This window comes from Electrophorus electricus, chromosome 18 (assembly GCF_013358815.1).
Source record: "Electrophorus electricus isolate fEleEle1 chromosome 18, fEleEle1.pri, whole genome shotgun sequence".
In the NCBI taxonomy this organism is placed as follows: Eukaryota; Metazoa; Chordata; class Actinopteri; order Gymnotiformes; family Gymnotidae; genus Electrophorus; species Electrophorus electricus.
In genome coordinates, this window is record NC_049552.1 from 5,695,717 (window position 1) to 5,721,498 (window position 25,782).

General features: G+C 42.8%; 1 protein-coding gene across 1 annotated transcript; it reads right to left on the minus strand.

Annotated features, from left to right (window-relative positions):
* Nucleotides 1-1,657: 1,657 nt before the first annotated feature.
* adrb3a (adrenoceptor beta 3a) lies at nucleotides 1,658-19,550 on the minus strand. Its single transcript, XM_027012187.2, has 2 exons — nucleotides 17,609-19,550; nucleotides 1,658-3,645 (listed from the first exon to the last, which is right to left on the minus strand). The coding sequence occupies exons 1-2, from the start codon at nucleotides 18,976-18,978 to the stop codon at nucleotides 3,618-3,620; spliced, it is 1,398 nt and encodes a 465-aa protein (XP_026867988.2). The 5' UTR covers nucleotides 18,979-19,550; the 3' UTR covers nucleotides 1,658-3,617.
* Between the last annotated feature and the right edge of the window lie 6,232 nt (nucleotides 19,551-25,782).

Here is a 25,782-nt window from a genome sequence, read left to right on the forward strand (position 1 = left end):
GCCGGGTGGCTGTCGCGGGGCGGCATTCTTGCAAGCATTGTTTAGGAGGGTGAGTCCAACCGTCTACAATGTTGCTTTCCAGATAGCCGACCCATCCAGCCGGCTCTATGACTTTTTATCTAGACTTTTAAAAGAATTCTCCCCATTCTCATCTGTAGCGAGTTCCAGGAAGATGCACACACGACTCGTGCTATACCCGTTATCTGCTCCTATGTGTGGTTATCTGGTCTTCAACACCCAGGGAAACACTTTATTTGAATAGTACCAAAAAGAGGTTTTGTAAGTTAAATAGTTCAAGGACACATGGAGTAATATTTTGTGCAATAAGATGGAGCTGGTTCTGTTTTTCTGTTGTTTACTGGGTGACATCTCAAGTCAGAATTGAGGATAAACATACAGTGGTTTCGCTCTGGGTTGCTGTTTTTGATCTTTTTAGGGGAATAACGCTGATTCTATTATTTTAAAGTAACCTCCATAGATCTGTTTTTGGTTGAGTTTCCAGATACAGATTTTTTTTTTTTTACCCTAGAGTAAATGCCATTGTAAACAGACAATTGCAATTGAAAAGATCTTTTGAGACCAGGATTAAGTTAAGTCTGTATGGGGAAATGATCATAGGAGTATTAGGTTTAGTTTCAGTTAAATCATACCAGACCTAGTGGTGAGAATAATTTTTTTTTGACAGCATTTTCTAATCAGGAAAAATCTTTGTTTTCTGTCTGCTTGATTCTTGGTCACTGCACACTGACAAATGTCTCCTACTTGACTTTGTCTGTCGAGAATCTCTCATTTTACTCAGCATTTGACCATTATCTGATATACTATACTAGCAAATGTCTCCTTCTCGCCTTCTCTGCTTTGGTTATGTTTTATTGTTGTGGTTTGAAATGTAGGTGGTTTTTGAGATTGCCATCTCCAGTCATAACTGTCTGTCTGAGGTGAAATGGGATTCAGGAGAGCTTAATTTAGATGCAAGGGGAGTGGTGTTTAAAAAAACAAAATACAATACCAGTTTAGTCAGATTGCTACAGAGGCCTGTCTGACAACCTTAACATATGTTTTGTTTGTTTATTTATATGTTTTGGACTCTCATCTTCCCTGTTGAGGTTTTGAGATGGTTTCTCCAGCTTCCCTTGGCGGTGTTTGTCGAGGAGTAAAAACAGGCCTAAGCCGATAGTAATCAAACTGGAGGCAGGGTGTTGTGGGTAATTGTTTCCATCCATTGGGCTTAGAGAGATAAGACTGTTGTATCCTGGGCAGTTCCAGCGCCACACTCTGCATTCTGGGCTGGTAGAGACTGTTCTACTGTGAACAAATGCATAGCCACATCTTAAAACCAAATGTTCACTTCCTATCATTTAAACAGGCCAGTGTGAATTTTTTGGTAGTCCAGTCATAATTCTTTTCCACAAATCTATTTCATACCCTATCTGCACCTTGGACTGTATACAGAGAGTTGAAGCATTTTTGATTTTGATTACAGCCCACTGTCTGGGACTAGTCATTTTTTGTTTGTTTGTTTGTTTTTAAATACATTCACACAGATTCACATATGAATCTTGCAATTATTTTCTGTTAATTTATTTATAGAGCTTTGTAATGAATGACATTAATTGATCACATATTAATCACCATTTTGGCCATTGTAATTTCTCAATTCACAAACGGTCACGGTTCACGCAATCCACTTTATTCTTCACTTCCTGCATCAGAATGGAGAATTTTTGGTTCCAAAGCAGCCCTGCTCAGAACTGTAATGAGACCCTGAACTTTTCATTAGGTGCTCTGGAACCGGTCCGGATTATCTCAAAACACACAATAACAGGTATTCACACAGACCAGTCAAATCACCTGCCTGTGTGAACACTACATTATGAGTGAGTCTCTGTATTACTGGGGCCTTTCTTCTGGACTCACAATAAGACTAGTTTTAATATCTCTACTGATGGTGGAGTTAAGATTATGCTAAAGCCAGGGTTACACTTTTAGTTGCAATAATCACAGTGACTGGTTTCAAATAATATTTATAAAATCTGCCATGGTGACATTTCACAGAGAGTTTAGTGTCTTTTTGAGCTAACAGCGCAGCTCTGCTTTTTCCCTTCGTTTTTTTCTTTTTGAGCATTCAGTCTTGGCTGTTCCACATATATTAGAAGAAAATCCTATTAAATAAGGAATTGTGCACAGAGCTCAAAAAGCATTGATGATAGCAAGTGATGTTGCCAGTTGATTTCTCTAGAAGCAGAGCAGTCATTAATTCATCATCCTGTATCAAAGGACTACAGAAAGATGACACCAGTAAGTGTTTGTTGTTATTTCAATCACTTTTCTTATTTTCCTGTTTTGCCAGTTTTTGCTTTCATCAATGATAATGAAAGCCTTTGCAGTTATACATGATAATGAAGCACAAGTTTGCTATATTTGGAAAGGTGAGTATGTTCAGTTAATCTTCATGTTTTTTTTTTTTCTTGACCCATTTATTGTCAAAATTAATTTTACCTTGTGAATTTTATTAGAACAGGAACTTATTTTAACAAAAGTGTAATACAGAACAATATTGTGCGTCATGCCCTATACACTGGGTGTGTTTCAGAAGATGAAAGTTCGTCAGTCTTTTGCCACCAAAGAAATAAAAAAGAAAACAGGTATCTAGCAGCACTGAAGGTGAATAAAAGAATCAGGAGAATGAGGTGATTCTTGTGTTCAGATTTCCGCATGTGAGCCCAGGGTAAGAACAAAGTCTGAGCTTGATGAGAATATGGCCACCCCAAAAATATGGCAGTATAAGGGTTCGAGTCCTGGGCACTTCAAACAGCGATAAGGTTTGGACTTGACAGACCGAACAAAACACATTAGCTACCATGAAATACACACCACCGAACAGAAGGTAACCTATGCGACATGAATACCTGTATCGTTTCTGATAGTCTTTTACACATTCACAGGTAAGACAGGCAACAAAAATAAATTAAAAAATAATTTAACATAAGTATAAAATTTGGTTTAAACTGCCACTTTTTTATATTGAAAACCAGAGGCTACATCCATTGTGCTTAAAGTTTGCTGTAGGTGCGTTCTCTTACTAAAAGAAAACATTCGTATATGTGTAGTTTCACTAACTTAGAGTGCCATGGGAGGAAGGGGGGGGAAACTTTTTTTTTTTTTGCTAACTTTGAGTCCTTTAGAGATCTCAAGGTTTGGTTCACTGGGGAACCAGACGCCTCATCCCTTCCTCTCCGCTCCAGCCGGGTCTCCGGCTGCTCGTTCACGGCCGCCGTCTGTCACTTGGACTCCGCAGACCTGTCCTGAGGTGGAGCGGTCCAGTCCTTTCTTAGCAGAGCCCGAAGGCCGAGTGCATCAGCAATCTAAGCGCACTCTCTGCTCTCGTCAGCTCCTGGGAGTCTGCAAGTCCTCTTTGTGCATGCCGCCGTATGATTAGCTTTCCTCATTTTGTTTATCTTGCTTGTCTTGTTTATTTCATTGTACTAATTTCGGGAGGTTCCCCCCTTGTGGCTCTGCGTTTGTAGCGATGGTCCTCGGACCACTGGAAGTTTAGCTTTTCTCGGCTGAAATGAGTCTCTCTCTCTCTCTCTGTCGTCCAGGCAAGCCGAGGAGTCTTACTCATCCTGCTCCTGTAGAGTGGAACTAGGGAAAGAAGAAAATAGTCTTGGTTAGAAGCACTGCCAGACGCTCTTACTATTCCCTGATTATTTCTAATATGTATCTTGAGCCTGGAAATGTTTCAAGTATTTCAAGTGTTTGGATCTTTCATAATTCACAAAGCACTTCACATACAAATGGATCATACACAGCACGCAAGCTGACATTCTGGTATTGTACTGCTGTTGGTTAAACTATCTGTAACTCTTTTACATTTAAACTGGAACACTGTGTTTTAGCCCAAATATTTCCTGAGGCTTTGTTGTCTCTGCATTCATGACCCTTGGCCTCATAGCAGTACTGTGATACTGCATCAGTGTGCAATATACTCACTTTACATTTTTACACTTTTAATTGCAAAACTGAACATTTTGGAAAAAAAACATTAAATTTAATATAATCTATAAAATTATTTTATTAATTATGAAATGCCCATACATACAAAATAAAAGTACGTATTTATTTTAATAAATTGTAGCTTGGTCATAATTAATTATTTTATTTTAATTATTTTAGTTGAAAGATTAAATGATTTGTATGAATTTATATTATACGGAGGAATCAGTTGAAGTTTGACACTGATAAATACTGAAGTACTGTTGCACAGATCTAAGCATAGCAATAATATCACTACAAACATGTTATCTTAAGATAGAAAAAAATATAGGACCAAGACAAGGTTAGTAGTTAGAATTTTCTGGATTAATTGAAATAGTATCACTACGATACTCAATGTGGTCAAAGAAAAAGACTATATATAAATACTTTCTCTTACCCAATTTAACTCACTCATCTTAAATTGATATGACTGCACACCTCTCTCCTTCTTCTTCTCTTGCTCTCTCTCTCTCCCTCTCCCTCTCTCTGTCTCCCTCTCTCTCTCTCACACACACACACATACTTACACACGCTTATAAACACAAAATGTCCTGTGTCAGAAAATCTAAAATCCATGCTCTCATAGTTTAAGTATCCATACATTTAAGGCCAATTTTCTCATCAGGATGTTGGCTGGCTTGCTGCACTTGGCGAGGCGGTATAGTGAGAGATGACTTGGATATACCAGAACAAGAAGAAAAGCACACGTGGCACTTTGCAGACCCACTCTTCAGCCAACCTCAAATCTGTCAATGCATTAAGCATCGCGGCCATGCTTTATTAGTTCTGCCACTGCATTTGTAGCTGCCACAGTGTGTGACAGATCCTTTTCATTGGTATTTTTAAATGAAAATGATTTGATTTTGTGGCTCAGAGAAAGCTATCCCCTTGTCAAAAAAAAAAAAAAAAAAGCCAATAATATTATTTTCTTTCCCTGAGAAAAAAAGATGATGGCACAAATATAAACTCTCAACTCTGTCGTCCTGGGAGAACATCCCATCCTCCGTCTTTCTCTCATGATATCCTGTCGCTCATCTTTTGCTCCCTCACGCAAGCCCCCACCTCTTCTTCCTCATTTCTCCCACTGTCGCTCCAAATGCCCGGGATTCCGATCCTATCTCGGATACTGTACATGTCTCCACTGGAACATATAAACAGTGCCCAGCGCTCATGTCCTGTCTGAGGGGGGGGGAAAGGCTGCGTGGGGGAAGTGGAGGGAGGGAGGGGGAAATAAGATGAAAAATGTTCTGGGAGAGCCCGGCCCGACCCAGAGGAGCGCACGAGAGGCAGACCGGGTCATGAGTGCCATCAAAGACTTTTCTTTTCTTTCTTTGTTGTTGTCCATCCTGTCGTTTCCCCCGGGATCCGATAAGAAGGGTCACATCAGGCAGCCCAGTTAGTGTTACCGCCACCTCAACGTCTTCCGAATGATCGCGCCACATTAAAACGTACAGTAAAAACGTAGTTTTAGATGCACAGGTTCTTAAGTACCTCTGGTGTTACTTTAGTGTGCGGAGCGTTTTGTTACACCACCTGTGGAAATAAAAGCCTTTTACATAAAGAAAAGTATTCCCAAAGAACTCTACCAATGGACAACAATATTTGTTCTATGGTGCAAGCCAAACTCACCCAGCAGCACATATAAATGGTTATGTAAAGATCATTTAACCTTTGCTATAGTACATATATAGCCAAGGCAAATGTAGTTTTCTTTTTGTCTTGTGTAATCATCTACAAATTTTGGTGCTTCATAATTTGTATCCAACAATACCTTGCCTAGGCCTTGACTGTAATTTCACTAGCTGGATGTGCCCATAATACAAGCAGCTAAATGCACTGCTTGTGCTCTGAGTCCTTGTTACTGCTGTGGAGTTTGAGTAATAGTCTACTCTTAGATTCGCCTGCATTGGAGAACTCCACTGCAAACTACACCAATTAATTCATCATTTTGAATGCTGTATATTTTGTTAAAAACAGCTTGTCCTTAGCGAAAGTAAATGGTTTGGTCAGCAATTTCATTTTTTAGTTTACTCTACAAATACTCGTCTATGTGCTTCTGCTGTTTTTGGTAAAAATGGTCCAGTCAGATGTCAGGCTTAAAAAATAGTTGATTTCAGTGATTGATGGTCTGAAAATATTTTTAATCAAGCCTCTTTTTACTGCCATGCTCAGAAAGGCAACCTGGAACACGTAAATCGTTTCTTCACATTAGCATCCTGCTAACTCAATCTGAGTCCCCCCTCCCAGCTCTGCTCTGGACTGGTTTTTATATAAGCTATTCATTACTGGAGAAAAGGCCTGAAGGTTACCTGATGCCACCACACTTAATGGACCCGTTATGAGTTATGACTTTTGAAACATGAAAATGCTGCATGATTTTGCCACCCTTTCTCTGTCACCTCTCTGTTTGTCTTTTATCTTTTATCACAAGTCACCTGCGACTGAACCACGTTAACTGTGTTTTTTTTTTTTTTTTACTGCTGTGTTCATCATAACTTCCGAGGTGTTTACCTCCACTCGCCTCTGTATCTGATCGGATTACATTGACTCTGCAATTAGTGTTTCATTCATGTGTGTTTACCAGAGTATCTCTGGAGCACGCCGTCTGGGCCCCAGCCCCGTACTGACATCACACACAACCAAAAGACCTGGAAAGGACATTTTTACACTCTTGTGTGTGATCCTTTGAGCAGATATATGTTGCTCGGCTACTGTTAGCCAGCTTGTAGCCAGACACATTGGAAGGTGACATGGCAAGAGCAATAGCCTTTTCCCAGAGTTGCATCCCATCCTCACATTTGATTCAAGAACAATCTTTCCCAAACACCTTCACCTTTGTCTGCATCATGTTAACTGAAATTTTCATTACACATAATCCATCCCATTATAATCATATGTTTTAAATTTGTAGTCTTCTTGATGTAAGTTTCAAATTATTAGTCGGGGGTGGGGGTATTGCCATGTAAACACTTTTATGTCGCATCATGCATTACTGTAGTGCCTCACTTTGCAGTTAGAATTTGCTGTCTGGCCATTACGCGTGTCTCATTTGGAGGCGCATGCCGAAACATTTTGAAATGCCGTTAGGACATCCTCCTTATCTCAGTGCTGTGTTTGCACGGATCTGTGCTCCAGGCCCTAATACAATGCCTATAGGCCCTGATTAGCTGCACATTTCCATGTGAATGGGCTCTTGTGTCCTAGGTGTTCCAGAATGAGGAGTGAAGTCTAGGTGAAAGGGTGGGAATAGGAACAGAGTTGGAGAACAGAGTGAACAGAAATCTCCCCCTCTCTCTCCTTGCCATTCTTGTTCACTCTCTTAGCGACGCACACACACACACACACACACACACACACACACACACACACACACACACACACACACACACACACACACACACACAGCCTGTGTGTTTGCATTTTTGTGGACTACATTTAATGCATCTCTACAGAACAGCTGGTTTTGCAGCCATGCTGAAATGCAACAAACATGCAAAAAATGCCCACCATGTCTACGCCTAAAGTTTCACCAGCAGAAACAGTCCCCCTCGGTCACTACAACATGTGGGCTTGCGGATCTGCCCTACTCCTTTGAGGCTCCGTGATTTACTACGTCCAGTCTTCACTGCATACCTATGATGGTGGCTGAGGTGCACACCATTGTAGGTATGTAGTTCAATGCTCGTCAGCTGCTGGACCTGAGGGAGGTGTGAAGTCACCGCTGTGCCAGATCGGTGGCAAGCTGGCAACCTGCCTGATTTGAGCCACGTTTCGTAAAGCCTGTCGCAGGCCTGTTTGACATTTTGTACCACACGTTTTTGCATGGAATGTTAGGTGCTCCGTTCCACATCAAAATGTTTCTGTTAGGCGTTAGTGCTGTCGACTGCGTTTAATTTTGTTATGTTGATGAGCTTGCTCATACGATGAGAGGTGAGCAGGTCATGTCCAGTGCTGCCGCTGCCCGGAGAATCATGAGTGCCCTTGGCTTACTGCATTAGTGCAGTGGGCTCGGCTTCATGCTGAACCCATTGGCCTCATTTGCATTTAATTAGTTATATTTTCATAACTGAGCCAATACATATAGGCTTTCACTTAGTCTGTATGTGTGTGTGTGTGTGTGTGTGTGTGTGTGTGTGTGTGTGTATGTGTGTGTGTTTGTGTGTGTTTGGGAGGGTGGGCTGTGGGTGTGTGTGTTTAGGTATATAATAGAGGGAGACTTACGTGCTGCCCTGTGGGAAATTCTAGGGTTGCAGCCATAAACATCTTTAGCCTTCTAATAAACCCTTCACTTTGACATGCACAGTAACTACCAATGTCTTTCTACATCACCAGTGGGCTGTTTGACCCCATACCTGAGGTTTTCACCTGGCAATCCATCAGTGGAGGTCAATGACATCTAAACTATTCTCTGCCATTCCTTCTGAGACACTGAGTGTGATTTTGTGCAATACATTGCAAAAGCTGAGTATGACTATCATTTCAAAATTTCCCTGAAATTAATTGAACATATGAAATAAGGAGCCTACGGTAAGACTGGAGTGTAGGTTTAGGGCTGGCCTGTGCACTGACTTGTCTTTCTGTCTCAGAGGTTCAGTTTGTCAACTCAATGTTCTTGTGTATTGTCCTCATTCCCTCTTTAGCCTGGGCACTTGCTATCAGGGGCGCTCAGCTGTACTAAATGTGTGAATGAATGTTTGCACAATCGTATCGGTTAACGACTGCTGGATTCAGCTCACATGGCATGTCAGTCCAAGACATACGCCCCTCATTCACTTCTTTGAGCAAGGTGGACCTGCTTTGAGGGTCATTTCTCACTCCGTCCATGCCCTGCCACAACAACCAATCAGAGGCCAGAACACTAACATGGGGGCGTCAGTCGAGACGGCAGAATAACATCTCTGTCCTCTGTTTTGCTCATGCCAGCCTCAAAATAACCGTTAAAGAGTTTGGTTCAGACTTCCAGGCCTATGCCAGATTTCAATCCACCACTTGCGATTGCAATTTGGCAGTTTTTACGGAAGCCATGACAGCAGCAGCAAGTGTAGCAGCAAGGAGCCGTTGCCCCAAATCCAGCAAACATCTCTGCAGGGCCTGCGTTGGCTTGAGCAAATGTCAGAGTAAAGTGGGATTTATCTGATTTTCATCTTAACGAAATCATCCGTTTCCAGAAGCACGCAATGGGAGCAGTGGGACTTCTCTGCCTCCGGTGCCAAACAAGCCCTTCTAACGGAACTTTGGTAACAGTTGAATCCACCCTGATCCAAATTTTAGGACAGAAGGCAGACAATGGCATCTGTACTGTGCAGCTGAGTTTGGGCAAATATTTCCACCGCTCAGTTTGTGCCAGGCCAAATCCCAAGGTACCAGGTTGCTCCATTTATACTGTGCAGCATACTGAAACCAGACACGCCTGAGCCCAGCTGTGTTTTGCGTATGTCTCTGTGTCTGCCCGTCCTCTGTCTGTCATGTGAATGTGAAAATCTGCACACGTGATCATTTGCACATGATCAATGCAGAACACCGGGGCATCGTGCATTTGTTTGCGAGCGCGAGCATCGAAAAGAGGAAACTTCTAAACCGCCCACTGTTGCCACCGCATGCGATGAAGGACAGTGTAGCGAGGTGTGGGACGGGCCTACATTGAAAACAAGACAGCCCTCAGAGAACATGGCTGTGAGATGAGGGAGAAAAAAATGCAGAGCGGCTAAGGTTGATGACAAATCATACAACACAGGAGGTTTTTATTAACGTAGCCAAAGACGGGTTTTATGTGAGAATGTCCCTGGCCCCTAAACACCCCAGGGGCCGGTGCCGGCCCCCAGCAGTGAGCCTGTCATGTGAGAGCGGGTACAGCAGGCTGGAAGGTCTTCGAGTCCGGCACCAGCTCAGTCACCGTTAGATGTGAAAGGAGCCACGTGCGAGGCAACTCCAGACGATGAGCCATCTGTGAGCCCGCAGCGAGGAGCAAATGAAGAGAGAGTGAGTGGAACGGCAGTTTTGTTGTCCGTGAAAGCGATACCAACATGAATCAGCTGTGGTATAATGAGAATGTAAACCAAGTACATTTGCTTCTTTGCCAGCCTCGTAGTAGCCATAATCAATCAGGATATTGCCATAGAGCATTTATTCAAAGTCTAAATTTAGGGGTTTTGGAATGTCTTAGGTATGGAGATACTGAGGCTTTTCATTCTCGACTCCAGACCCTCTTCTGAATCTGCTCTCTCTGTCTCTTCCTTTGGCTTCTGTGTAGTAGCTTCTGTGTCTTATCGTCTAATCAGTCTTCAGGCGAGTCTGTAGTAGTCTGTGTGGCAAGCCTAATGGTCACATGGGTAGCGCCACGTGCTAGGGTGCCCTTCCCCCTACTCCACACCCTCATTCACAAGAATTTCTGTTTTAGGATGAAGCCCTGTAAAGTTCCTTAATTAGCACAGGTCACAACCTGCCACTGTGTCTAATCTGATATATTTCTGTGCTACTTTTCTCTTGAAGATGCCAATTAGATTAAAGGGAGATTTCTCAAAGTAATTGTAATTTAATGGGTTGAGGAAAGATTGACTAAAAATGTACTTTTTGGGTTGAAGGTTCTTCAAAGTGAACGCTGCAGCTGAACCACAGTGAGTGGTTCCAAACCTGTCGGTCTGGCATTCTCGTCCATGTATATGTGACTGTAGTGGCAGACATGCCTGTATGTTGATGTGGGTATCGGGCACATACCCAAATCTCTGCCTAGGAAAAGAATTCCTCCTGTTGTCATCGTGTGCACCGCTGCTTTTCAGGCATGTCCCTCTATCTCCCCACCGTCACGGGTATGGTGTCTACTCACTCATCTGGAGAGACCGCATTTAATCCTGCCCCCAGCTCCCCACCCCTGACCTGCTGAAGTACATCTGCCAGTTTGACCTTTTCGCATTACTGAGACGTCTGCCGTACATCTGACCCGGTTCCGCTTGTATAAACTAGTCCTGCACACTTTGTTACTTTTCTTTTCCCATGAAAGAGTTTCATGCTCACACTTCTGCCACTGCTGAGGTTAGTGCGATCACTGCTTTGCCGCTGTTTGAACTCTCGCTCAGTCACTCGTCACAGGCATGGTTCTCTCTAGCTCTCACGTACTCCCAGAGCAGATCTGACAGTCCCAGCACAGGCCTGGCACTCTCAGCACAGACCTGACACTCCCAGCACAGGCCTGACTCTCCCAGCAATAGAGACACTCCCCGCACAGTCCTGACACTCCCAACACAGGCTTGGCACTCCCAGCACAGACCTGACATTCCCAGCACAGGCCTGACACTCCCAGCACAGACCTGACACTCCCAGCACAGGCCTGACTCTCCCAGCAACAGAGACACTCCCAGCACAGTCCTGACACTCCCAACACAGGCTTGGCACTCCCAGCACAGACCTGACATTCCCAGCACAGGCCTGACACTCCCAGCACAGACCTGACAGTCCCAGCGCAGACCTGGCACTCCCAGCACAGCCACTCTCAACAGGCCACACGAATCTGTACCTGTCTGTCCCTGAAGTTTTGTTTTGTTCCTTGTTACAGCCTCGTTCTCCTGTTACACGGCGTTACTGCAGGCACCACTGTGGAGTTTCAAATGGTGTTTCACTTTGTTTTGGTTTTTAATGGGTTTTAATGGTTTTATAATGTGTGCTCTCTCTCCCTCTCTGTTCTTCTGTTCCACAGCTACTGTTACAGGGGCGCTGAGGCCAGCTTTGGAGCCGGAATGAACATTTGCTGCCATGCTTGTGTGCCAGGCACACAATGCAGCGTGTGGCGGAGGTGACTACGCACTTGTGGTGTGCGCGCCTTATTTCTGAATGCAGATGGCTGCCGCGGCTCCACTTAGAGAAGCTCTTGACTCTGCAGCCTCACTGTTTCATTCTTCTCCTGCTAAGCAAAATATTCAGGCCCCCTTAAAGTGGCAATACACTGCATGGTGTCTGTTTAGCACACATAACAGCATGACATCGTGACAGCTGGACGTGTTGACTACTACATTTTCAGCTGCATCACATGACTCCACTTTCTAGTCGAGTTAATTCGTTACGTTGGTCGGCTGCATGACAGGACGGAATAAACATTTTGAACTGACAGTTGGACAGAACTGACCCTCCCAGTTACAACCAGTTCCAGGATGCACATCTAGGGTAGGTTGTTTAAAGTCTTGCACTCAAGCCTTTATTGATTTCATCCTGTAGCCCCAGACCTAAGTGATTTCAACCAAAATATAAACCTTGAGCAACAGCGATGAGAAATTGACCAACACATGGATAAGGAATAATGTCCCAGATAGGCCTGCCCTGCACAGGATTTGACTATGTGACATTATAGTGACACAGTGTCTTTTGAAAGGATCTCCTTGCTCCATACTGAATCAATATCCTGAAATAAGGCATTACCTCATTGCTTATGCTCTTCATGTCTCTTTAACATCTCTCTTTCTCTCTCTCTCTCTCTCTCTCTCTCTCTCTCTCTCTGTCTCTCGCCTACTGCACAGAGCATGATGTAACAATCAGCGCATGGCATGTGTATTGATGCACAGCATATGGCTTCATGCACATGTTCATGAGAGGCCAAAAAGGATAACTTTTCAAGCATTACCAATCCTTTCACCTTTCCGTGCTTCCTTCTCTTTCCGCTCATGGTAGAAGTATGTATTTTGTAAAGTAGTCAAGCTCGTCAGCTCTCAAATTGACTGGAGAATCACTGTCGTGCCGCCCACTGTGATTGCACTAAGAAATATGAGCAAGTATGGAAAACCAAAAGCTTCAATTTGATTAGCAGAAAAGACCTAAAATAACACCAGCCGTCCTGGATTGGAAAATGGGGAACAAATAGAAGCAGCCTATTGTTCAGCTTGATGGGAAGTGTTCGTGCTCCACAAAGCATCATGGGATGTCTGCCTGCTCCACAAAAGACTGCCCTGCCACTCTGTCATTTTGTAGCCACTTCAATGACCCAAGCGCCCTCCATGTTCCATGGCGTGGCCCACAGGAGTGCTGCTGTGTGGCGCGCATGTCTGCCAGATACGTTGGTTGACAGTGGTGGCTGGTGCGTGTGATGCTATCTGTTCTGTAGGGAAACATAGCCCACCACAGATACAGCAAATGAAAGCCAGCCAGAGGAGATAACGACCCATTCTGGCCTCCTGTCAACCTCACTGTGCACTGAGCCTCAGACTCTCGCAGTGATCAAGAACATGTTTGTCATGTCAGGGCCTGGGCAAAGCAGGCGTGCAGATGTCAGCGTAAAGAAGTGCTGAGCTCTTTCCCAGCATGTCATAAATGGCAGTAAAGATGCCACCAGTCCGACACCTTTCTCAGACAAAGCTCAGAAATATGAATGGCGTGTGGCTTGAAGTGACCGATTCCTGATTGCCTGCTGTGCTTATGACATAATTAAGTCCAATTGTAAGATTCTCTTTAACGGATGCTCTTATAAAGACATAACTCCAGTGGATCACTTCACAGTTATTGTTATCCTGTGGAATAACACAGAGAGAAAGCTAAAGTGCTTCAGTACGAATAATTTTGTTGAATGAATGTATGCATGCTCTGTCTGCGATTTGTCCAGATTACCTCAGATGATTACATTCCCACCAGATCCTCTTTTGAACTGTCTAGCTCACAGGCGGTTTTTCGTGTGTAGGCGAAAAATAGTTTGTGTTCGCCCAATCAGCAGGGAAATAACTGGACAGGTTCCAGCCAAAACAGTCCTTTCAGTTCAGTATGTAAATTAGGTGGAAGAGTCGAATGTATTTACAAGAATGTCACTGCCCATATAAAGTACAAAGCAGCGTGCCTTTAAAAAGAAGCCGACTGTCTGCACATTCTTCCTGAAGTTTATTTTTTAGTGTATCAAGTAGAATTCCAAAACTTGAACAAATGAACCACGATCTTGTCCCGTGTAAATAAGCATGATGTCTAAGCCAGTCACTTTCCCATTCAGGTTCTGAAAGCACATTTCTATTACCAGTCCGGTTTGGCTGCGAGAGAGGGAAAGGGATAAAAAAAAATGCAGCCGGTTCCTCCTGTGTTATGCCGTGGAGTCCGATGAGACAGGGAATGTTAATCTTGGACAGGCAGTGTTTCAACGGAAAAATCTCTGAAATAAACCTGCGACGTGTAAACGACACTGCTTTGATTCTAATTTAGTTTCTTGTTCAGCGTAAGTGTGTGTTTAATAGTGTTACTCATTACAAACAAATAGTAATTCAGAGCCATCTATGCTGAAGACGTTGGCTTGATCACTTTGCTGCTTGCCAAAACGACACGCAGAGATACGTTTAGCCGAAGTCCCTAGCTCTGTTTAGTTGGTAAACAGCTTCTCTGCAGTAAAGGAAGCGGTGCTACGCAGTGATAACGTTTATCAGCTGTCGGGAGGGTCCATGAGACTCCGGAGTGGCACCCACAAACTCAAAAAACACCGCCGAGACCACCGTGCGCACACTACTTGAGACCCGTCGGTCCCATGAGTTAGCCGTAAACGCTAATCAGTTGATTTTTCCCATAAAGTATTAGAGATATACAGAGGCGAACTGTGTATTTGCAACGTGTAAAATTACCAGTCATACACAGGCTAGTGCAATTGGTACAATCAGTCCTTTTCTTCAAGTTGGCAATTTTATTCCCCAAATACTTTTTTTGGGGTCTGCATTTAAATAATCATTCTTCCTCCTCAGGGCACAAAAACAGCCTTTAAAAAATGCCCTTCCATATACTGTTAATCAGTGCACTGCCGAAGCTATTATGAATGACGCAGATGGAGCTCCAAACCATCTATAACTCAGCAGTGCGGTAATTGCTATTGTTTGTTTGTTTGTTTTCGCTAGTACCTCGGAGCTTACTGTTTAAAAGCGACCCATCAGCAGGAACACAGAGGCCTGCGCGTGACGCTCGCCTCCCCGCCACACACTTCGAGTAGCACGTGGCCCCAGACGTGACCCTGACCCAACTGATTATGACCGGCACACAGGCCTTTCGTCTATTTGATTAGGCGCCCACCCAGTACAGTTACCCAACGCCAAATCCATTAATACGATAGATGTTGGCTCAGTGCAGCAGCAAACTGCCTTTTAGCGGGCTTTAAATGAAGGCCCTCGCAGGGCCCTCAGCTGCGATTGGATTAGATTCTGGGCGCTCACACCCGATAGGGCCCATGGGTTCGCGAACTGTAACATTATGGAATAATATGATTCATTTGTCAAAAAGGAGGCAAACTGACACCAGCGAAATCACCCTCAACTCGCCTTAACCGTCAGCAGCTCTACAGGTCAGCTCCCATTAGCTCTTCTTTATTTGCTATATTCTTCCTTTCTTCTTTTTTTCCTTTGTCTTTCGTTTTTCTCTCTCGTTGGAAAACATTACCTCACTGCAACTCGTGGCATCGTATACTGTGGTCATTAAATCTGCCTAGTTATCAACAGTTATCAAATACTCTCCAAACGTTTCTACAAATGAGTTTGCCATTTGCCAGCATGGAAAAGAAGGGGAATTTGTGGATCCTGGATGCTTGCTGACATATCCACCTAATGTGACGGTCAGATTTTAAAAAATGTTAAAACCTATAATCAATTCTGTTTGAGAACAATATGCAAAATACTGGCAAGGCATCATCATGATAAATGAATGTTTACAGGGTCAAAGTTCACAACTGGGCTAGTCAGTTCTGAGAGGTGAAATTTTTTATGAGGCTTCACAATAAATGTTGATTATAAATGTTGAATAACTATGAAATTTTCTTAAGATTAATATGATTAGTGTTTTTCCTTAAGGATCATTCAATTTAATAAAAGTGAATTTTTTATTTTTTTTTTTTTACTTTGAGTCTCAGGTATGTGTACTAAATAAAAAAGCTATATTTTCTTCACCTCCAGCACGAGTGTGAATGTACGCGTGTGCTTGCACAAATGTGTCTGTACATTCGTGTGTGTGTGTGTGTGTGTGTGTGTGTGTGTGTGTGTGTATGCATGCGCCTGCGCGTCTGGATATTGTTTCCGCTTCATTTCAGGTGGGCGATGTCTCCAGGGCCAACCACAAACCCCTTTTAACAGCTGTGCTAAAGCCTCCCCTTCACCCCTCTACATTCTCTACCATTTCTAAGAACGGCTTTTCCACAAAGCCCTGCTGCTCTCTTTGGTCTGGAGCATTTTCATCATTCCTGAAGGCCCAGGGTTAGTAGGGTCTGTGTGACTCCAGTCTAAATTCGCTCATTTGTTTATTGTGCAAAATAAGGCTTTTGAAGACCTGAACATATTATTTTAAATTCAAATACCTGGGAATGGCCAAGCCGTATTTTTTTTTTACTTTTCAATTGCTTTTCTTTTAAATTATTGTGTCTAGTCCTTTAATAGTAAAAGTTCATTCTCAGCAATGGCTTGTTTGCAAAGCTAATAAAAATGAACAAACTAAAAATGTAAAGTGAATATAACAGGGAATGTCATTTTGAAGTACAGAAAGTAGAAGTATCAGTGTTGACCTTAACTGTTCATATCAGGCATGTTATACATGGGAATCTGAACCTGAAGCTTAGATTCTTTGTTTCTTAAAAACAGTGTTGAAATGGCAGAGGCTTGTCAAGTAACAGAATAATAATACTAATACTATAATTGTTGTTGTTGTTGTTTTTGTTACCTATAGCATTAACAGCAAAAATAATAATAACAATAAATTCATGTAGTATATAGATGGATGAAACATGCTGTCAAAAGTTGGTACCTGGTGTGATCTCGTATTTGGGAGATGGTAAGATTTATACTGAGACTAATATTGTTTCCTGCTTGCTTATCATTCTGCTTGGGTAAGATTCTTTTTAAAAAATAATCACTGTAATGTTTTACTGGAGAGCAAAACTCCAGCCACGGTGTGTCACGAGAGCTATTCTATGTGAGTGGCTCACTGCACAGCGGCTGTTCCGGTGAGAAGCTTCAGCCTCAGAGGGTAGCGGCAGGCTTCCACAGGAACATGTGTCTCCGACCGCACTTGGTGTAGTACATGACCATAAACACGGGGGATTATGAATTTAGGGCATTGTGGGCATCCTTTCTCTATGCAAACTTCACTAAGTGTTTTCACATGCTGCTATAAACCATACCATAATAAGTAATCATTTCTTTGTTAAGCGGCCCACAAATTCAGTCACTCCGAGGAATCTCATACCAACCTGCCCCATAGCCCCCCCCTTCCTTTACGGTGTTCACCTCACTGAGCTCTTTCTACAAACAACCATAATTTTATCTGGACATGCTCATTGCTTCAGGTCAAGTTGTATATACTGTCCTATATGTGACAGCAGCCATGTATAGACGTCATGTAAAAACTGAAGGTAACAGAGAACCAGACGATTCATCATGCAGGAAGTGAAATTTATGACTCTTTAATCTGTGCTATGTGCTGGTATTATCAAAAGCTTTATATCTAAATCTTGAAAGTCAGCAAGACCAAATAAAACTGCTGTAGGTTATCAAAGCCAAAATGCTGCTTTTTTTAATTAATGGAAAAGGATTACACTTCTGTTTACTAGGGGCTCCAGAGTGATGATAAAAAAAAAATCCATTTCACTCACAACTCTGTCTCCGTTTCGGAGAAGTCGCTGAAGTGCGTGCTCCCATTGGAGTGCGGCGGCCTCGGCGACGGCTCCTCGCTCTTGTAGCTGCTCTGGCTACTTCCTAGACTGTCGTCCGCGTCTGTCCGCGAGCCCGGCTCGGGCTTCGTCTCCGCCGCGCAGTGAGCCGGCCGGACAGCTCCGGCCATGCCCGCCTCCGAAGAGCCCAGAAAGCAAGGGCATCGGGTTCTAAGCTCCTTATAGAGGGAGTTCATGTGTCGTGCGCGAAACCACGGACAGCCCAGGATGCTCTTGAAGGCGGCCCGGAATTCCGGGCTCCGGCAGTAGATGATGGGGTTCAGGCCCGAGTTGATGTAGCCTAGCCAGTTGAGCAGGCGGAAGACGTCCTGCTCGATCAGCTTGCGGTCGAAGACGTTTATGATGTTGGCCACAAAGAAGGGCAGCCAGCAGAGGGTGAAGCAGCCCATGATGATGCCCAGCGTCTTCAGGGCCTTGTGCTCTTTCACGACGATTAGCCTGGAGGGCCGACGGCGCGAACCTTTCCTCCGCGTGGGGAAGGGGGCGCCGCTGTTGCACGTGGCCGGCAGGTTGTTGTTGCCGCAGAATGGGGGCACGGCTTGGTCGGGCCCGTAGTCGTTCTGGAAGCGCTGGCGGCTCTTGTCTATGAGCTGCACCTGTCTGGAGGCGATAAGGAAGACCTTGGCATAGACGAAGAGCATGATGAGCAGCGGGATGTAGAAGGAAATGACGGAGGAAGTGATGGCGAAGGGCATGTTGGTGATGAAGTCGCAGCACTTCTCGCCCTTCTTGCACACCGTTGGCTCGTCGAGGGAGTTGAGCTCGTCGAGGGAGATGCGCCATTGGTCGCTCATGATGGGCACGAAGGAGGTGAGTGAGGACACCACCCACAGCACGCAGACAATCAGCCGTGCCCGCCACTTGTTCAGCAGCACCTTGTGACGGAGCGGCCTCGTGATGGCGATGTAGCGGTCCACGGCGATCGCGCACAGCGTCCCGATGCTGGCGGTCACGCACAGCACGTCCACCGACGTCCACAGCGAGCAAGCGCCTTCCCCCAGCTCCCAGTTGCCTGTGACGACGATGGTGGCACCGAGTGGCACCACCAGCACCCCCATTATGAGGTCGGCGCATGCCAGCGACATGATGAAGACGTTGGTCACAGTCTGCAGCTGGGAGGTCCGCGCTATCGCGATGATGACCAGCAAGTTGCCCACAATGATCATGACGATGATGATTGCCACGGGGAACAGAAAAACAGGTCTGTGCGCTTCGTAATGCAAGCTGTTATTGGTGCCATTTATAGTGCAGTTAATCACGCAGAGCACCGTGCTGTTGATGACATTTTCCATGTTTGCAGAAAGCCGTCTCTGCACCGGTTAAAAAGGGCATTCAGACTGAAAGCCGCCCGTCAGGGTTGACACTGAACAAGCACCAGATAGCATTTCTCATATCAATTAAAGCCTCAAAAGTTACTTGAAAGGGAATCCAGATTTGCAGACATAACTTGAGTTTGCATTTGCTACTGAAGTGTCTCCAAACCTTGTAAAACACCATTAGCGATTCCCATTTACATATCCATCATTCATTACAAAGAACACCCCTCTAGTAGCTTGAACCATGGCTGTTTCTTACAAGTACAGGAACTCAGTGCAAGTATCCTGGCACCGGACGTCTTGTAGAGCTGCAGAAAAGAAGGTGTTGATGTATTAGTTTGCTTTGGCTGAGTTCAGTCCTTGGGAGACAGTAGAAGAAGAAGGGAAAAAAATGTTTCTGAGGTCTTCAGCTGTGCAGAAAGTGATTATAAGCAGTGCTCCAGCAGATGTACTCTGTTTGAGTGGGCCAGTACTGCGATGAGTGAAGTGAGAGCACCTTCGTAGACCGAGCTCATAGTACAGCGACACCCCTGCAACGAGCGCACAAGTGAACTGTGCCACTACGCCTCCCTCTCTCCGTCTCTCCCTCTCTCCCTCTCTTATTCCCGCCCACTCTTTCTCTCCCTCCCACCTCAGTCTGTCTCTGTCACACGCTCTCTTTCTCTCTCTCTCTCTCTCTCTCTCTCTCTCTCTCTCTCTCTCTCTCTCTATCTCTTTTTATCTCTCTCAGGCATTGCTTTGCTTGGGGAGGGGTGTTTGTGGTAAGTAATGCCGTGGACCGTATCTGTATATTATACGCAGGCACATTATAACAAATCAGCTACTCCACTAACTCAATATTTTTTAAGAGAACTTTTTAAAAGTGCTTTAAATGATCAGATGCCTTCTGAGTGAACAGATAGATATAATAATCAGTCGCCTCTCTCAAAAACTCAAAAACAGCGGCAGTTAAAATAATCTTGAAAACTGTGCACCCGTCACATAAGGCTGGATTTGTTTCATACCGTATGTACTTAAAGAGCTTTTGAGTTCTAAGATGTTTGATTCCTTTGGTTTTTTTATCTGGAGAGATCAGAGATGATTTTTGCACTATCCCATGACTAGACTGGTCATCCCTTGACTAGACTAGGCTGTTTGCTGATAAAACTGCTGGTACTTTGATCTGCGCTGCACTTTAGGTAACTGCTTAGAAAGTAAATTCAGCAAATTCACATGCTGTAACCAAGAACCTGTCAATAAGACTGTGTTCAGGTCAGTTTGCCAGCAGTGTCTTGTGGATAAAATCACATGCTGCTACTACTAATAGCTCATACACAACCCGTCAGAAGTAGGACACACCTAATCTTTGTTTATTTTTACTATTTCCTGGATTCCTCAAAGGAGCCTTGCTTTGCTTTGATGACACACTCTTTTTTTTTTCGTAATGACGCAGTAATCTATGATAGTTTTTAATTTTTTTTGTACTTTTTTTTGTCAGCCTTAATATGCTGGGTACTTGTAAGGTGAGGTACCAACGTTCTGAATGAAAACTGTTTGCTGAGGGGGGGCAAAATTCAGTTCATTTTCACATTTTATTAAATTTTTTACTTTATATATTTATATATTTTGTAATTGTATTTTTATATGTTTTATATATTTTGGAATTCAGTTAATATATAGGCTATCAATTTTCTTTGTTTATATTTGTCTTATAAGCAACTTTAAGCATTAACCATGAGATTAAAATACCTTTCAGACTACGAAAACATACATTCAGTCAGGTGTGTCCAGACTTTTGACTGGCACTGTATGTACCCAAAACTACAACAAGCATAACAATGATCTAGATTTTTCTGTACATTCTTCCGACACAGTAATGCTATATTGCAGAGTAAGGACCTAAAGTGAAGATTTAAAAAAAAAAAAAAAAGAAAAAAAAAAGATGTGTTAGTATTTACAGACACATTCTGAGGTCCACTCAACTCTTTGATCCTGTTTGGTCATTAATCAGATATGACACTCTGATCTGATGTGAGATTACAGTGTATTATGGTGGTTGCCCTGTTACTGAGCAGCTTCACAACCACATTCCTCTCTTTAGTAAGTGTCGCCCACACTAAAAACAATGCAAAGGCAGCTCTGTCCCTGCCCCTCGCTCATAGCACTAAAAATAATAGATACTTATCTGACTTGCAACTCACGCCAACAATCAGGAAGAACAATCGAGACGAAACTCAACCGTGCCACTGGCCTGCCCGCTCCTCTGGGCACAGCTCTCTAAGCGAGCTGTCATCATGTATTTCCTTCCTTTCTGACTTAGCAACTCTCTCTCTGTCACACGCATAAACACTCACTCACTCACTCACACGCAGTTGTATAGGACCTGAAACCCTGGTCCCTTTTCACAGGCTGGGAAGAGTTGTTGCAGCAGTGCTAAACCTCAAATCCTTGTCCTGATGAAATCTGGTTTATGGAGTCAGGCGGTAGTGTCTGTTTGGGTACATGGTGGTGGGTGGTGGTGAACTCTTCTGAATGTAGTGGCAAAGAGGGGTTTGTGCAAACGTGAAAATGTCACGGTGAGATTTCTTATGCCTCGGTTATGGAGTAATTCCGAATGTGATATGCCCAGAACTGATGAATGAAAGATTTTAAATGGTCAATATGGGCTGTTGCGTCATGGTAACAACCACATTTATGCAAAATACATCTGCGAAGTAGTTCAGCTCATGCTGTTTTGATACTTAAAATCCTTCTCCAACAACTAAAAGTCGGCTTTTAAATAAATGCAGTAATTACTCTCTGACTGTGAACTTATGGATTTAGGAGTTATCAGTTGTGAACTTATTTTCACATGTGAAATTAGAAATATTTTTACCACTGCTAGCAAATTATGCCATAAAATTAAAAGTGCATGTATTAATACAGTCCTTGTTCAAAGATTTAGTACGAAGGGTTACAGTTAGTACAGTCAGTCTCTTACACAAACTAGAAAAAAAGTGAAAGACTAAAAGTGACATTTGTGGCAAACAATTAATTTGTTGCCCTAATAGCTATGAAACAAACTGGAAATTGGCTAGCGAACACTTCTGCAGTTGCGGGCCTTGTAGCACCGCCTCCAGGGCCTGTTTGGCAACAGTGAGTACATTACATCATCTATTACTTATGTGCTTGGTTTGGACCTTTGAGCAACGAGTGCACTGCACCCAGATCTGACTGTGTACAAAGAGATGACGAGTTCCAATCTCTTTCATTCTCTGTCCTGTCATAATTTCTTCTAAATGTAGATATGCATAATCATCAATTAATGGACTTACATAATGGACTGTACATCACAGTATAGGTTGAATATAGTGTGATTGCAAAGTTCTCGACTAATTTAACCTCAAGCTTTGCAATGCCTGTCATGTAGTTCCTTTTGACAAATATGTTTTTTAACACCATATACCTAGTTTATTGGAATTCTGTCCTGGATTTGCCTTTTAACCACCGTTTCATTTCTTAAGTTTATTTTGGGATTAGAGTTTAGCAAGTCAACCCTCTGATGTATTAAGCAAAAAGACACTTTTGTCTCATACGCACATTGCACAGAAATGTATTTTTGCTCCCTGGTTTGTGGTTTGCATGAACAAACATGAACACAATTATGCAACACTTCCTTTTCTTCTTGACTTTTATTAAATGAAGATGGCCGCGCTCCATCTAGTGCTCTTCTCGAACAGCAGCAGGTACGGTTGTTTTTAGCAGTGACAATGCCTACCAGATGCTCTCGTCGTGATTGATCACTCTTTCACTACACTCCAAAGGAATTTTGGCCCAGGCTTCCAAGCAGAGGAAGAATGGTGCATTTCAGTGCCAGCCCAGGCGTCGCAGTGAAGTTTGGGTCGGCTCTTTGGCTGAGTCACTGGGAGATCTCCGCTTTTCTCAAGCTATTGAATTCTGCCAGATTCTTTTTTTCTGTTTCAATCCCATTGTGCCTTAAAAATGGATTCATGCAAAATTCTTTTCATGCTATGAATTCCTGACATTCTTTTGATACTATAAGCCGTAAAGAAGTTGTGAAGTGTAGGTGTTGGTTTCAGACGTAACTAACAGACACTATGCATGGAATGCTCATTTCTATTTTTGATTTTGTTGTATTATAAACACAGCAGTTTTTTTATAAACACATTTTCTGTGTGCAGTAACACATCCAATCAATGTGTTGGTTATTCTGTGACCTTAGTGTTTATTTTATAAAAAAGTGGGGGGGGGGATGGGACACTTTAATAAATATTGTCTGATCAAGGCATGTGAGCTCTGTAAAACCCCTATAGAATCAACAAGGGAAGTAAGCATTGTTATGATCATTTTACATCCTTTACCTAGACTATGAAATATATTATATGCCATTTTCAGTATTTTATAGGTCTAGTTTGTAAGTCCATTAGTGACCTGGGTAATAGTGTATTAGAACAGTGGACTGTGTCAATATTAAAAGAAGCATCTGGGCTTGTCATGGCTTTAATTGGACTGAACACTAAAAGCCAGACATGACTTGCATTTTTCTCTAACTGTTCTTTCTCTCTCTCATTTCAGTAAAATATAACAGAATGCCTTTTTCTAGCAGCTGGATTTTTCAAAGCTATCACAGATTCATGATATCTGGTGATATTTAACATTTATTAATAAAATAAATGACACTGGTTTGTATACTAAAATAATGCTTTAAAACCTGACAGCTAGTTTGGCTTGGGTCATTTTGTTTTCAGATCAAAACATAAAATTGTTAAAATTATTTCAAGGGCAACCTTACACAGTAATGAGAATTTAACTGGATGTAAACCAGACTTCTGCAGAGTAAATATTTTTTATTTACATTGTATGTGTGTTGTTTTGTGAAACAGGAAATCCTTATGTCACAACTCAAGGGTTCCTGTCTGTCTTTAGGTATTCCTTTATACTGCTTTGAAGGAGTTGGAAGCCTTGTTATTCCCATGCACATATTTCTATGTATTTATAACCCATGTGTGTGTGTGTGTGTGTGTGTGTGTGTGTGTGTGTGTGTGTGTGTGTGGGTGGATGGGTGGGTGTGTGGGTGTCTGTGTCTTATGTATAGAGTTAATGTTGCCAGTAGACACAGCAGCCACTAGTATTGGGGTTGACAGGCTTGGCAGGTGGTTATTAGTCTATGCGTGAGAAGGTGGCATGGCTGGCATGGTGCTGGTCCAGAGGGCACTGGAGGAGAATTGCATAGCTGGACGTGTTGATGGGCAGTGGGCCCCTGAGCGGATGGGGTGGGGGGGGGCTGTCCTGTTAGCCCCAAGTGAGGCTCTGTTTCCCATGCAGAGTGCAGGGAGGGATCCTCTTAGTTCACATGGGAAGTGTAGGAATGAAGCAGCTAGATTGCAGATTGAAGGTCAGCTGTATGGAGCTATGAACAGAAAGTGATTCAATTCAGAATTAAACTTGAGTCTTGGTCACTCAAGCGAGGCGGAACGGACGTCTAATGTGGAATGTGGCATTAGGTTTTTGAAGATCGTTGCTTCCATGATTGGCAGCTAGGGGCGATCTTATTTGATAAGAACGAACAACTCCTACCCCTACTAAGAGTGTAGGGCGCTTAGAAATCTCCCCACAAGACACAAGGGTGTTATTAAAATCACAGTCTCGCTCTTTAATCCTATTTTCTTAGTACTTTCTTAAATTTGACTAGAAAGGGGCGGAAGAAGGCCTGTTGAGAATCTATTTTTGAAACCATGAACAAATATACATCGATAAGAGTCAGTGGCTGCCTGCAGTGTGGCAGTTCACAATGATGAGCCGTAACGCTCTTAATGCTCTTGAACCATCACATTAAACCTTGTCAAAAGTAAGGACAGGTGAACTTCACTATCTTATAAATAGGTTCTTTACGGTTTACCCTCTCATCTGTTTGCTTAAACACCATTGTGTTTTGAACAACCTGTTCCTTCGTCTTAGTTCTTTGAACAACACTTGTGCTTCCTACACACACCTGTTGTGCCAGTGGTATGTGTAGGTTTCAAAAGAGCTAGACCTGCTTGGCAGTTGTCATAAGATGTTTCTCTCATGCTAATCCCAGAGATGTGTTTACCCTATTCTTTCTTCTTATCTGAATTGTAGATGAAAAACCCCTTCTGAAAATCTAGTAAACTGAATTTACAAAGCAAACAATATCCAAAGGAATACTGACCCAAGTCAAAAGCAAGATAATCCAAGAAGGAAATTTAAACCATTTCATAATAATAATAATAGTAGTAGTAATAATAATTTATATAGCACTTTTTAAAACAAGGTTTGCAATAATCTTCAGAAAAGTAATTTATTGGACATATAATAAAATAGAAAATAACAATTAGTAAAGCAAAGTGAAAATAAAAGATAAAATAGAAAAAAAAATAATTACAGGAGCAGAAAACAGTGTAACTTTAATGTAAATTCTTAAAGACTTTAATTTAAATTCTTGTAATTAACCTGGAAATCACAGGGTGATTAAGAGCTAATTGAACCAGGTAGGTCTGTTCCCTCCTCTTTAATGTGTCTAGATCATCAAGGCTCCTTGGGTCACTTGGAAAGGAACTCCAAAGCTTAAAGCTATACGAAGAAAATACTGACTTGCCGTTCTGTATTCAGGTAGATAGTATCACCTGTCTAAGAGCTCTTCCAGGAACATACAGTACTTATTTAGTTCAGTGAGCAATAATGTAACTGGACCATGACTGCATTTGGAAGTCTTTAAAATATCATAAAGCCAAATCTAAACGATAATAGGCAAAAGACAGATAAATCTATGCTAGGTGGGAT

Excerpts from the sequence above, each read along its gene's own strand:
- adrb3a (XM_027012187.2), bottom strand. The coding sequence starts at position 18,978 with ATGGAAAATGTCATCAACAGCACGGTGCTCTGCGTGATTAACTGCACT. Across the intron at positions 3,646-17,608 it reads TCCGAAACGGAGACAGAGTT|TTCCACTCTACAGGAGCAGG; the intron begins GTGAGTGAAATG and ends TTCTTTCCCTAG.